At 59.0% G+C, this 14,654-nt stretch overlaps 1 protein-coding gene across 1 annotated transcript; it reads left to right on the forward strand.

Annotated features, from left to right (window-relative positions):
• Positions 1–145: 145 nt before the first annotated feature.
• Positions 146–4,551, forward strand: LOC142355950 (uncharacterized; the record flags this gene model as incomplete). Its single annotated transcript, XM_075407952.1, has 6 exons — positions 146–1,329; positions 1,598–1,795; positions 2,099–2,328; positions 2,508–2,700; positions 2,834–3,022; positions 3,154–4,551. Coding segments are annotated over 6 exons (3,392 nt in total), but the record flags the coding sequence as incomplete, so codon positions are not given.
• Between the last annotated feature and the right edge of the window lie 10,103 nt (positions 4,552–14,654).

Below are 14,654 nucleotides of genomic sequence, written 5' to 3' on the forward strand. Positions count from 1 at the left end.
CTTGTATGCCAGGGAAAGGGGACAGTAGGCCCGACTGATGCCGAATTGTTCGGCCACTGCAAGTTTCCTGCCTCCATCTCCCTTGCGCCGTTGCAGATACAGTAGGTACTGCACCCACAGGACCAACTATCCGTTGCTGCAACAGAGCGTACAACTGACCTGCTGCCTCGCGGTTTTGTGGGCGTGCTGCAGGCCGGTGGCTCAGCCGCTGATGTCGCGTTGCACAGCGGCATTTCGGTGGACCCCGGGCAGAAAGTGTGTGCCAGCGGCATCTTCCGCTTCCTCAGGGGGGAGACTGCAACGGCCAAGCTGCTAATTGCCACTGCCTACCCCACCGCGGCAATGCTTCTGGGCTGCGAGAGCCTCAACACCTGGATTGCTATCGTGGGGTTCTTTGCAAACCTACATGTGTTGATGCCTTACGTGCACCGGCACTACTACTCGGTGGCTCTGGATCGGTGTCGGCATGCAGCCGCGAATTGCAGGCTCGTGGTGGACCAAGCGCTTCGCTTGCTTGACCCGGAGGAGGATGCCAAGTACGAGACGTGGGCTGAGCAGCACTGGCGCACCTCCAAAAGCAAGGCGCTGTTCATATACTCGACCTGCTTCTTTCTTCAGTCCGCATGGGCCTTCCACAAGTCCTTGGGGATGGATCCCATGACAGGCATAGCGGTGCTTCTGCTGATTGGGGCCGGGTACTTCCCCCTTGCAGCGCATGCACGGGACACAGGGCAGCATCGGCTCCGGCACTGGCTAGAGGCCGTTCTGCTTTCCGCTGCTCACCTGTCTTTCATGGCACCGATGTGGTGCTCCCACATGACGGGGCACAAGCAGTGTGGCTTCCCGAGCTCAATATCCAGCGCAGAAGCGGAAGATCAACTGGTGTTGTGGGCTGGCTGTGTATCATGGATCGACCATGCATTCCAGAGAGCCGTGGTGGAGTGGCCGCTGCCAATCACACTCGGGCGGTCCATTTTCAACTTTGCGACGAATATTCTGTACTTTCCATCCATGCGGTGGTGCGCAGAAGCCGAAGCAGGGCTGGTTTTCTCCACCTCCATGCTGGTCAAGCTGGTGGTGATCAGTGTAGCAGTGGTGGTGCAACACGTAGCTGCACGGGTCCAGGCTGAGCAGCGCAAGCTCCTACGCTACATTAGCATGCGGCAGGCCAAAAATGGGCAGCGTGCCGGCAGGCAGCTGTCTGACACTACCACTGCTGAGGAAGACGAGAGCGAGGAGTGTTCCTTCAAGCCAAGTTTCAAAATTCATGGGGCCACGCCAGCCGACCTCCAGCCGGACTTGAGGGAGCGCCTTGCTGATGCCCTGGAGGTATTGAGGCCCTTTGGCAGTCTTCCTCGGCTCTGTTTGCAGCGGGTCCCGATGCCTCAGTCCATGCAGATGGCAGTTCTTTTCTCTTTTCTTTTGGGGGGGGGGGGGGGGGGGGGGGTTAGACCGTCGGTTCTGAACACTCCTCGGTCCATTCGTTGGGTGCCCAGGCTGCATCGGCAAATGTTATGCCCCAGGCCACCCCATGCATGCTAGCATTGTTCGGAGGACGATGCTACAGAATAATCTATGCTGGTTGCCTGCTGCCAAGGTCGAGCCGGAGTCTGTGACAGCCGTCATCCGGCCGGGATGCGTTTTGATGGGCGTGACTGTACTGTGCAAAACCCCACGTCATGCCCGGGATGCATATGCTGCGATGCTGTCCCATTCGTCCTGGAACGAAACCTTGGTGCAGCAGGACCGGGGGATTCAGGACGTCAGCATGAGCGTGGGTGGCTCCAGCTACCAGGTGAGGGCACACACACAGTGGTGTGTACATGTCACCTGTGCCCGGATTCCCTTTGCGAAATTTTGCTGCCGTCCGCTCGCAAGTTTCCAGGAAGGGAAAAAGGCGCATGCATGCAATGGCTGTACTGTCACCGCCATAGGTTTTGCATTTTCATTCAGCTTCGACATCCGCACCTCCCCTGGCCCACACGACCGGAAAATCCCTAGCTTTGAATCTGCCATTCCAGTGCCGGAGCGGGAGGCAGTCACACATCCTGAATGTGTGGGTGGTGCCTGGCTTTGACTGAACACTGGTGGCCGTCAGATGGAGGGTGGCCGGCTCGAATACGTCCCACCGCAGCTGGACGCGCCCGTGGTTTCATGTGCCAACCCAGCTGTGGCAGCTCTGGACTGCAAGAAAGTGAACTTCCGCGTGGAAGGGCTGCATGGCAGCAGCTTCAAAGTCCTCATGAGAACTGCCCACGAGTACTTGGAATTGGACGTTGTGTTTGAGGAGAGGATGTGGCCGGGAGCGCCAACAACAGTGGCTGTCAGGTGATCACCATTGCTGCGCTTGATTCGGCGAACAGACGTCGATGGTGCTTGGCACCCCCAATTCCCAAGTTCCAACACGCTCCGGCCTGCTCGATCGCGTTGCCCAGTGTTGAAACCCCGCATCTTCCACCCCAGCCCCTACCATGATCTGAGCCATGCCTTCGGGGCCGGTGTCGCAGTTTGCCGAGCGGAAAGCAGCAGGCCGGGCTAGGGTGGCTGGAGGTGATGGTGGAGAGCGAAGGCAGAGGCTTCGTGCTCAGCCGGGCCGTCCCGATTATGTTCACCCCCTTGGAGGACGTTGCTGACGAGCTGAACCGGCTCCTGGTGGGTGAGCAAAAGCTCAAGACCAACGCTGCTGCGGCTCTCCTGGAGGTACGTGAAATCAGCCGCGATGTTGGGACCACTGCTGGGCCGGTCGACCTGCCTTCCTTGCCCACCCTCTCGACTGTTTTCACTCCTGCTGCGAATTTGCTTTAACTTCGACTTCCGCGCATGTGACACCCAGGGGCTATCAGGTTGCTTGCACCACGATGTGGAGGTCCCGCCAGCCCTTCTTCTCAAGGTCACCATGCTCGGCCTGACAGCTTGCTTCAGCCGGCTGAGTAGTCAAGCCACGTTGCGTGCCGCCGATGCTTTGCGGCAGGGCCTACTCGGGGCCGCTGCCCAGTCGAGCTCTGAGCAGATGATGGCACTGGTGACCATCCCATGCCCTCGTCTGCTGTTCTTCATATTGCACCGTACATCGGCGCCTGCGGGGAGAGGCGCTGTAAGAATACTCCATAACGGCACGGCTTGACCGAGATTGTGTTGCCACCGTTGTTTCAGGTGATCTCGTCGCTTCGTAGGCACCGGCTGCCGATTCGACCATGGCGGCGTGCCCCGGACTTCGAGGGATTCACAGCCCTCCATTGGGCGGCCTGTACTGGCAACTGCTCATGCATTTACCAGCTGCTGGCTGAGACCCCTGCTCCGCAGGAGATGTGGAGGAAGCTCGAGTCCAGAGAACTGCGAGCGACCCCGGACGAGGTCATTGATCAGGCAGGTGGAGGCTTTCATCTCGATGAGGACATCCTCGCCACGCACATTGCTGCGCGAGAAGCATTGGATGAGGGATTCAGCAGCGATGAGGAGGACGCCGTGTCCACCGGCAGCTGCCAGCCTCACCCTATGTACTATCCCAGTGATGAGGAGGACGACATGATGTGCAGCAGCAGAGAAGTGGATGGCAACGGTGGCTGGGAGGAGGTCGGGGATGCAGAGTCTCTCCAACCACAGGCGGATGCATTTATTGGTGGCCGTGTGGTGGCTGTCCTGAGGGCGCGCACGACCACGGCGCGGCTCAGTTTCCTGGCATTCTACACAGCGCTGGTCATTCTGTGTGACTGGCGGGCACCGCCGACCTGGGTGGGGATGGCTATTGCCACGGCAACACTTCACTTGCTGCTGCCCTACGTGCACCAGGAGGTGTATGTGAAGGGGCTGGAGGAGGCCCGGGCTTTGGCTAGACGGTGTGGCCTGCTGGTGTCCAGTCACATGTCCTTGGTGGACGCTCCCCTTGAGCAGGAGATGTATGAGCAGTACGTCGCAAGGCGAGCCAGGCCGGGCGTTGTGGCAGACACTGCTGTACTGGTGGCACCCATGCTTCAGTATTGTGCGCCTGCCAGGGAGATGCTGTCACTACTGGTCTCAAGCTTTGCAGGATACGTTCCCGTAACGCTGGGCTGCTTAGGGGTGGCTGTCAGAGCGTGGGCGATGTGGACAGGTCGCTACACCTTGTGGCAGTGGATGAGCAGAGGACTGGACTACTACACTCGAACAATATATGCCCTTCCAGCACTTTACTGGGCGGTGTCGGGGCATGTGGTGTTGCCCAATTACCCATCCCGGCTGTGGTTGGACAGTCCTCCCGATGGCCTGCTGTTGAGCTCCATTCTCGTGCTGGGCTTTTCTGTCTCGTGTGTTCTCCAGACGTTGGGGGAGACGCAGCCAGTGGGTGGCAAGCTGCTTGTCAGGTCTGAGGTCTGCCTCTTGGCAGTCTACAGCCTCGTGCTGTCCCCACTCTTCTGCTGGTACATAGTTGGAGCCGAGCGGTGCTTGCGGTTGTCTCTCGTCCTCCTGTCTTCCCACGCCGCTGCCGGGTTTTGCGTGCTGGGTTCCCGCCTGCGTGCCGAAAGTCGCAGCCTGTGCTCGTTTCTTAGTTCGCTTGCTGGCAAGGCAGAATGACCTACAGCCAGACTGTAATCAGTGCCATCACCAGCCGCATATTGTGTGTGGTCATGCGGTGTTTGCTGCCTTTGCCATGAGGGCTGTGGAACTGTCAACACACTGTCTGGCTCTGCCGTCCCCATGCAATAGAAGCTCGGGCCCTGTGACGTGATTTTTTCTCGACTCAAGACCATCGATGTGCGATTTTTTTCCCTCTCTCCGATCCAGGTCCTACTCGAAGACAGAGCACGGCCCCACCTGCAGCTCATCGCGTGCACGCGCTCGCAACTTGGTTCACGGTGGCTATTTCGGGCTGATGTTGTCTCGATGTGCAGCTATGAGAGCGTGCAGGTGGGGAACGATTTTCTGGACACGTTGTCATGTGTTTCTGGCCCACGTGTTGCGGGCCAAGTACTTCGACAAAGAGCCACAGTCTCAGCTAAGACAAACCCCGCCCTGGCTGGGGTTCTAAAGCATGCATTGAAGTCGTCTGTGTTCATGGCACTGCGCTCGTAATTACAACTCTGACGTCTGATATCAAAGCTAGACAGGTAAAAGGAATTATAAACAATGAACATGATACCAGCCCTCAGGCATGCGTGCATGACACATCACCTGGCGGCACAACACATATACAATCTGCGGCTATACAAAGACAGAAAAGGGAATCTGCGGCACAGTGAGTGCGGCCCCACCCCCCGGTCAGCACCGAGCAACGGCGCCAATTGTGGCCAGCGTGGCGTCGATCCACTTCCTCGCCTTAGCCACCCGTGAGTACACCCCCGGGAAGCTTGGGTTGGCACAGCCAATACCCCATGAGACAATGCCCACCTGCACGTCGTTGAACGGATCCCCGTCCTCGGATCTGACAAAGATTGGGCCGCCGCTATCTCCCTGGCACGCGTCCTTGCCGCGGGCAGCAGCACACATCATGTCGCCTTTGATGAGGCTTGATCCATAGGCTTCACCGCACTCGGGATTCGAAACGTAGGAGACGTTGACCTCCTTGAGGGTGTTGGACGTACTGCCTTGCTCGGTGACTCCCCAGCCTGCCACAGTGAGGAGTCTGTCTTCAGGATTGGAGGTGTGAGGCAAGTGGACGCCATCTTCCTTCCCCTGGCGGTCCATGAGGACAGGCTGTTGGGCGGCGTCAGCCTCGAGCTCCAGGACCAGCACATCGTTCTCAAGGCTGCCAGGGTCGTAGTGAGGGTGCTCGTATGCTTTTACAACTGCGATGCTGTCGAAAGAGTCGTTGATGAGATCGTTGCCGCCAATGAATACCGTGTGACTCTCCGCGTTGCAGTGGGCAGCACTGAGGACCACGTTGGGGGCAATGAGGGAGCCGCCACAGCTGAAACATCCGCGGTCGCCACAACCTTGAACAAACACAAGGTATGGATAGCGTCCCTTTTCAGCGTCTTCTCCGCCGATGATCCTTGTCTCTTCTGTGGAACGGTTGATAATATCTACACCCGGGATCTTTCCCATGCCTCGGGTCTTCTTAGACTTGGCACTGTCGACAGCAGCAGAGCGAGAGCTGACACACTCCCCAGTGGCGACGTCTGGCCCTGGTTGATCGGCCTCTGAGCACGTGGCCGATTCGTCAAAGTTGACCTTCACTTTGTCCCCCTTGATGCCGCTCGAAAGACCCACAATTGCCTTGATACTCTGTCGCTTCAGGGTCGTGTCAGTGTGAGTTATGGTTGATGAGCCGTCCCCGAAATGCAGTGCTATCTGGTAACTAGCGAAGGAATCCGAATCGGAGGCGTGGCGGATTTTCTGTACGGTAAGAACGAGCATGTCCTCATCCTGACTGTAGGTGATGATAGTGGAGCCTTGCACTGGCACAAGATCTGTCATTAGCGCAGCCACACGTGGGAGGGAGTTGAAGTTACTTGACTTGAGCTCAGAGGAACTGTCGCCATTCCCGAACGTGATGTAGCCGTTGCTGCCGATGAACACAGATGCGTATGTCTGTCCAAAGAACGTGAACGTAGAGCCGGCTGTGAACTGCACCTCGACGAAATTGTTGTCGTCGAGCTGTAGGCTGGTGCCTTGTGTGGAATAAGGGAAGTCGCCAATGGAGGTCACGCAGGGCGCGTCCTCTCCAGGAATGAAGCGCAGCTCCGTCATCCCGAGGTCGAATTCCAACGTGTCCAGCTTCTGCCGGAACCTCTGCTGGAAGGCCGCCCCCCCATTGGATTTGACCTTTCGAGCCTTGCTTGAAGCATCCTGGAGAGCATTTGAGTTGCCATCTCGTGCTTTCTTCGCGAGGGCGACGGCCAGGCAGCTCAGCATGGTGGCGAGTATAACGTACACACGATTCGATCCCATCGTGTACTGAGTGCGGGAACTGTGCTGGAAACTACCGGGGAGGCAGAAATTCACGAGGCACGAATCTCGGCTTCACCAGTGCCACTTAGCTAAGACGGCTTCGAGCGTCGAAAAAGTGCGCGTTGATGTCAAATGACAGATTCGCGCGGGAGAACGCGCGCGCTCATTTCATGTCACGGATCAAGTGGGCTGCGGCTGCATGGCCAGCCGGCGTAAGGAGTCGCGGGAGACCGTACCTACCCTACGTACTTGCTAGGATATATATATGTAAGTGTCAAAACAGTACGCGGTGGTTAAAAACAACAGGGCCGGGGCGAGGTTGCCGGATAGTGGTGTTCGGACTTCGGAGTTCTGACAGCGTGTCTGGTACGGGGCGGGCAACGATCGACATGGAGCGCGCGCGCGATTGGTCGGTTTCCGGTTTCCCGCGACAAGAAACAGGAAACCACCCTACCCTGTACGTGAGGGGTTGGTTACTTACGGTGTACAGGAGGGCTGGGGCCGGGACTCGGGAGCTGTACTGCCTCCTGCAGCTCTAGAGAGAGTTGCTACTCGTACTAGCTAGCGCCTACACTGTACCTACGTACTGTATACGACTACCCTGCCCGTGGCTAGAGCCTCCAGAGATCTAGGTACCTACAAGTGCATCGTGTTACTGCAGTACGAGTACACTTAAAGATGTCCTCTATCACTTATACGCTGGTCGCTGTACCTAAGCTACTTGTACTACCTCTAGGTGCTAGCTGCACTCTTTTGGCCATCTGTTATTTATGTAATATGCATAGCCGTCGCTACTCGCTACTCGTACTGGTAGGGGATACCTGGCTGATCAGAGTGTGGGGCTGCATCCGGGAGCTTGTAATCAACCTATCACCTACTGTACGTATAGGGCTTGTAATCAACCTATCACTGTACGTATAGGGTTATAACCAATTGCATCGGTTACCAAATGACAGCCAGTAGCAGCCCACTGGCGAGTGGCGGCGGAGCCCGGATCCATCTGGTTGCATGCGACAAGAAACTCTCGATCGTATAAGTAGGTAAGCTAGGTAGGTACCTACTCGTACCAGGGCTCCTACAAGTAGGACATACGACCTAATCTAAGCTACGGGTAGTGTATGTATACCGACCCTGCCCTATACATACGGCCTACCCTACTCGATCAGATGGAGGGCACACCACATGGAGCAGGAGGCATGCACGAGCCAGCTCTGCTGTATCAAGCTCCAAAAGTAGGTGTTCTTTACTTAGGGTACCTAGCGCCATATTTCCCGTCGCACGGCCGGGTACAAGCACTACACGACAGCAATACTTTTTTTAAACACCCCAGGATCGATCTATATCGATCGCTGCACACAGGGGGGGCGAACGTCAGGGTTTGGCCTACAGTCACATCTTAGACACATCTCAGCCTGCAATCCTGCAGCGGCTCCACACAGGACCGTGCAATAACGTTTGACACAGTCGATCAAGCCATGATCACAGACAGCATCGTCCCCCCCTTGCATGCAGCAGGATGCGTCCTCGAAGACTCCCTCGGCCTGGAAGATCCATGCAGCGCAGCCAGGCTTCGACCAGCCGTTGGAGGTCCTGCTGTTGCTGCGGTCACAAGGCGTTGCTTGCTGGGCTGCTGACGCTCTGGGGATCCGTCGTCGTGTCCATCGGTATTTGCCCACCGCTGTGGGCGCTGCTCCAGCCTTCCTCTGGCTGGGCTCTCGGTAGATGCCTGGCCTCGGTGCTGTTGGGAGGGGCAGTGCGCCGTGTCGACTGCATAGAGGCCTGGGCGCATGTCGAGGTCGAGGTGAGGCTTTGCCATGGTGTCAGACGTCCTGGAACTGGTCAACCATTGGGGCCGGCCTCTGCTGAGCCTCTGCCAGGCCGTGCCAGAACGCTCCCTTCGATCCCAGCCCTCGTCCCATCCGTGCCTCCATCACGGCCCTGCCCAAAACCGCATACAAAACCGCATCAACATGCCACCAAGCACCTCATAGCTCCGTTGTGTGTTCGTGGCGCCGCCACCCCCTCTGCCCACCGTCACTTCCTTCCCATGCCAGCCCCTTCGCCCCCCCGCCCCCCTGCGCATTCCCACTGCTGCCTGTCCTTAACTCCCGCTCCTGTTCCTTCTCCCGCCCTCCCTCTCGTTCTCCTTTTCCCTCACCCTCTGCTGCGCCTATTCGAACTTCCTCTTCCTGCAAATGTCGCCCCTTCTCCTCCTCCTCCTGCCCTGCTCAGCCGCACTGCCGCACTCTGCAGGCCAGCGGCCTCATCAGCCGGGCCGTTGATGCCCTGCCACCCAGTGGGGCTGGCAGCGCCCCACCCTACATCCACTTCATCACCACTAAGCCACTGCAAAGCAGTGCTCGAGACCTTGCGTGGTGCGCCATGGAAGCGGCGGCCAAGATGTCAGCAGCCTTACCGGTTGCTGCCCCCCCCCCCCCCCCCCCCCTGGACATGTGCTGCCTGCCTGCCATGATGCGTGCATGCGATTGCACGCGTTTGGACTGCTATCCAACCTTGCGGCATGACCTTGCAGCAAAGCACAGAGGGCTTGGCACCGCTAAGTGCCTTTGCACGTCGGTATCCTTCCCTGCATCGGCCCCGGTGTCAAGTTGGCATTCTCTCGACCACAAGCCAGCTCATATGCGGGCGAGGTCACCATCACATCGAGCCGGCCACGCATTGCGACCGGGTGCCTCCCCTCACACAGTGAACTTGTACGATGTTCTGCGGCATCCCCACCGCCAGGTGGAATCCCCTCCAGAGGTCAGACTGTGGGTGGAGCACTACACAGACGAAGCCGTGGCAGAGCTGGCAACTGAGCTGCGCAGCCGGGGCCTTGGAGACGCGGTCGTGGTGCGCTCTTTCACGCGCATGCTGGATGAGGAGTCCGCCGCCGGTGTGAGGGCGAGGGCTGGCCCTGACTCGGGCTGCCCTGGGCTGTGCGAGCTCGAGGCCTGGATAGCCAGGAAGAGGCAGAATCTTGAAGACTATGAGCCTGCCTTGTGGTCCGACGCTTACAGGTGTGCTGGCCAGCGTTGTGCCGGGCAGGTGCCGCGGTGGGGTGGGAGGACAGAGCTGGAACGGTACCGGGAGGGGAGGGAAGGGCAGGGGCGGAGACGATTGTGAGGTAATGGGACGGGATGGCTGAAAGCAAAAGGAAGGATACCGGATGTGACCGGCGGGCGAGACAAGGGACCAGGAGGTGTCAGGACGCTGACATGAAGAGGAGAGGAAGTGGGGATTGTGGGGAGGCATGACTCTTCCTCGTTGGGAAGTGCATGCACACATTTTGAAACCAAGAAGAGGGGTGGGCCGGGCACGCCCCCGCAGCATGCCAGCCGCCACCACAGCAGCAGAGAAGCAGCTGCTGTCTGGCTGCAGCCTGCTCTGGGAGGGCAAGAAACAACGCTTCGATCGGACTGAGGCCCCACTCACTCACTCACTCACTCACTGTCTGTCTGTCTGTCTGTCGGTGTACTAATGGGCCACCTACAGGGTGGCCATCCTCGGCCGGTACGGTGGCTTGTACCTGGACCTCGACATGGTGCCGCTGGACCCTGCTGCCCTGCGGATCCCAGATGGGTCCCTGGTTCTGCAGAACCACAAGGTGTTGGCCTCCTGCCTGCCCTCCCAACGCCCTCTGAACCCTTTACGGTTTTACTCGCCCTACGCTTGCGGATAGGCTGTAGTCCTCCCTGCCCGGCCTCCCCTCCATCGAGGCGCCATGCTGCTGCTGCCCCCCCCCCCAACACACACACCCACACACAACCGCCAAAGTTGGCGGAGCTCCCATTGCTGACACGCGCGACCCTCCAGGCACTCGCCTTCGTCATCAACGGCGGTGCCATACGGCTCGACCGTGGCCATCCCTTCCTGCGGCTGCTGGAGCAAGACTGGCTGCACTACGGCGATCTGTACAGCAAGTCCCCACGGTGCTCTCCCGCCCCATCCGCCTCCATGTCCCTCTCGCGCTCCCCATCCCCAACCGTAGACCCATGCCTAGACAGGCGCTGAGCAGTGCCACCTCTTGTATCCCGCGCCAGGTGCTTCCTATCAACCGCCAACTGTTCGGCCTTACTGCCCCGCTTCCGTAGTGACTCAGCTGAACGACCAGCGGCTGCGCAGGCCTGACACTGTGTGTGTTGTGTTGTGTGGGTGTGTGGTCTTGCTGCAGGTGGGGGTTTCTTGGGCCAGCGCAGCTGACTCGGGCCTACCTGAGGGCCCCGGCAGGGATGGTTACTCTCTATGCTGCACACCTCTTCGAGCCCAGGTCAACACGGAAAACCCACGAGGCAGAGGCTGGGGCTGAGAAGGGATCGAGCCAGCGTGCTCATGCGAGTCATGGACACCTCAGCCTGGCATGTGTCCACGTGGACGACGCGATAGCAATTCACTTCAGTGGCCCGGCCAAGGTGAGCCCTGCTATATCTTCGTAACCCCTGGCTCGTTCCGACTCCCGTGCAGCATCTGACCGACATGGGCACACCAATGCGCACAGGCTCTCTCCCCGGGGGGGGGGGGGGGGGGGGGGTCATTTTATATTGCAAAGTTCCCTCTCCCTGTGCATCCGGGCATTGGCGTCCCTCCACGATGCCGCGGATGTCTCTTCTCGGAGCTCTAACGACTGTCCTTTCTTTCATTCCCTCACATACAACAGAAGATGCCATCAATGCCCGAGCTGAGTGATCCCTGCGTGGCGCCCAGGCTGACAGCTGCATGCCCTCGAACTGCTTCGGAGTGCAAGGCTCGAGGATGGGGTGTGCCTCGCGCCTGAACGTCCACCACGAGGCTTGCGTCGACTATGGCTTTTGCTCACTCTCACCTCCGAACCCTATGTCACCCCCCACCACACGATCTCCCGCCCAAAAGGAAGGATCTTCCCCACCTTCACTCGTGTGTGCTTCATGTAGGGGGCATGGAGGCTTTTGAGAACAGCTGCCGTCAGTCCAATGGTGTAAAGTCCAGGGCGTCGCATTTGATCCCTGCTCGATGGTGCAACTCCGCTGGCCAGTCCTCGGCGGGGGAGATACTAGCGCTCACACATGACGTGCATAGAAACATGTCTGACATGCCTATACAGAGGAGTTGTGTGCGCTCGCAGGCTAAAAGCGGGCTCTCAAATGGTATAGAACTCAGCTCACTGAGAGTCATGGGCTGCAGGAGACACCCGGGTGCATACATGTGGGTGTCATGGCCGGTGGGTGTGAGAATATGTACGCTCTCTGACGCCAGGCCACGGCCACTACCAGTGGGCTCGGCAGAGACTGCTGCACTCCGACAACAGCAGCTTGTAATTATTCCGAGTTCACAAAGTCAACATACGCACCTGCAAGCGACGTCCTGCAACCAGTCAGGCCCGGCTGCTGCTATGGATTTACACCTGCCGGCGCCGCTGAGCTGATCTGAGGCCCCTGAAGGCTAGACATGAATTCTGTCGTGGGGAACTTCCAACAAGGGCTGGTCGATACTGTTCATCGCTACTGCTATGAATCCCCAATTCCCAATACTAAACACACACACACACACACACACACACACACATGCAGTCGACAGCTGCACAGCCTTACGCAGTATAGTACGGTCAAGAGGCAACTCTGGATAATTTTTCCCGCCCCAAGACACCCCTCACTGATCGCTGTCGCCGCTCATTCTCTTCGTCGATGCTTGGACCGATCCTGATCGTCAGAAACGGTGAGCGCCACCTCCTGGACAGCGTCAGGAAGGGACAGCACATCACAGTCCTCAGGTGAGAGTGTCGATGATCCCCACATGATGTCGTCCAGCAGCCCCCGGGTCGAGTTGAGCTTCAGGAAGCGGTACACTCTCGTCATACTGCTGAGGTCGCCTGCTGCCAAGGAGTCAGAGTCGGGCGAGAAGGCCAGTGAGATGAGCATCGTGGGTGTGAAGCCCTGCTGTCCTGCCTCTTGAAGGATCTGAGGGGAGGGTGGGGTCGCAAGTGAGCCGTTGGCAGTGACTTCCAGCGAAGGGTCGAGGTGCCACAGCCGAGCGGTGAGGTCCTGTGAGCTTGTGGCAATCATGGAGCCGTCGGGCGACCACGCAATGCCCAGTATCTGGCCGGAAGAGCAGGGGAAGAGCAATTCTTTTAGTGACTGTGGTGATATCTGTCCGATAGACTCATGGCGTGCAACAGTTCTGCCGTCCGCAGGGTGGACGTCCGAGAGGTAGCATCCATGCACGTGCAAAACAGATGTTGGAAGGAAGCTGGCAGGGAAGGCGCCGGGATGTGATAGGATGATGACAATGACAACAAAGGGGGGGGGGGGGGGTGAGAAGGCTTGTGGAAGCCACGAGGCGCGGCAGGAGGGATGGGATCAAGACAAACTGGGCTGGAAAATGGTTGGGAGCGCCGTTGGAACAACAAGAGAGGCCCGGGAGGGAACGGTGGGGAGGGGGAAGGGCGGGTGGAAGGCACGAGGCCTCAGCACAACGGCACAAGATCGTGGTGAATCAGGCGGTACACACGCATTTCCGTGATCCCTCGCAAGCCATTGACTGGCAGACTGTGCAGGACAGTCATACGCGTAGGATCTCAGCAGGGAGCCTTGCCGGGTTGTCGCGGACAGCAACGGCAGGTCCGACTCACCCCTTTTGTGTGCCCCTTGAGAGTCTGAACGACCTGCCCGGCGTGCAAGTCCCATATCTGTGCAAAGCCCTGAGTGGTGCCCGCGACGAGGTGAGTACGGTGGGGAGAGAATGCAAGCTTCCAGTAGTATGCGTTGCCGTCTCCGAGGCGCCGGTAGAAGGGGTCCGTGCCTTCTGCTGAGGCCCACAGGTAGTCTGTGTCAGCCAGCAGAAGGCTGTTGCCACACGCTACGGCAAGAACTGCCCCGTCGGAACTGAAGGCCGCTTCCGTGTGACCGTCCGAGTCATCTAAGGCAACAGTGCGGACTCCCACCAGCGGACCGCCCTCCTCGGCTGCACGGCGCTCATACAGTGCCATGGCCTTGCCGTGATAGGAGACAGCCACCAGCCGAGTGCCGTCTGGAGACCACTCCATGCCATTCACTGTGTGAGGAAGTGCTCCGGGCACATCTGTGTAGGCTGGTGGGTCGCCTCCAAGCTGGAGAGCTCGGGCAAGGGAGTAGACCCTCACCGAGTTTCCCGCATTGCTGGTGGCGAGAAGGGTTCCGTCCGGTGAGAAAGCGCACGCCTTCCAGGAGTCATACAGGCCGGTGGCATCCGCCGGCCGGGAATTGCCTTCGTACACATGCAGCCCTGGGGGCACTCTGGGAGGCGCCAACACCCGCATGTCCCATAGCCGCCAAGTGTCCGGGCTGTGACAGGTGGCCAAGTACGACCCGTCCGGGCTCCACGACACCGAGTTCGTGCTTTGGCTCCTGTCAAGCAGATCACGCCGCTGCCTTGTGTGTACGTTCCACAGCGCGACAGTTCCATCTATCACAAGCAGATGTCCTTCCGGGGATGCGTATGGCCGGATGGACGAGGTCCGCACGGCACCGGCGAGGATGCCCGGAGCCGTGGGGTGCCAAGCTACGTTGAAAACGAGGAGGGCGTCTCCTGACTGAATCTCTCCGTCGCCGGTCTCAAGGTTCGCAACAGGCGAGCGGGATGCCGAGTCCCACACCGTTAGGCGGCCGATACCGTCATCAGTGGCATTATAGAGTGAAGCGGAAGCCAGGAGAGATGGGTTACTGGGCGACCACGCGAGGTCGACTATGAAGTGGGCGTGGCCGGTCAGTTCCTGCGGCTCCCCTCCTCCGAGGCCGGACATGCGCCACAGAAGGATTCGGGTGTCATCGCCCCCG

This window comes from Convolutriloba macropyga, unplaced genomic scaffold, assembly GCF_964194025.1.
Source record: "Convolutriloba macropyga unplaced genomic scaffold, txConMacr16.3 SCAFFOLD_5968, whole genome shotgun sequence".
Lineage (NCBI taxonomy): Eukaryota > Metazoa > Xenacoelomorpha > Acoela > Convolutidae > Convolutriloba > Convolutriloba macropyga.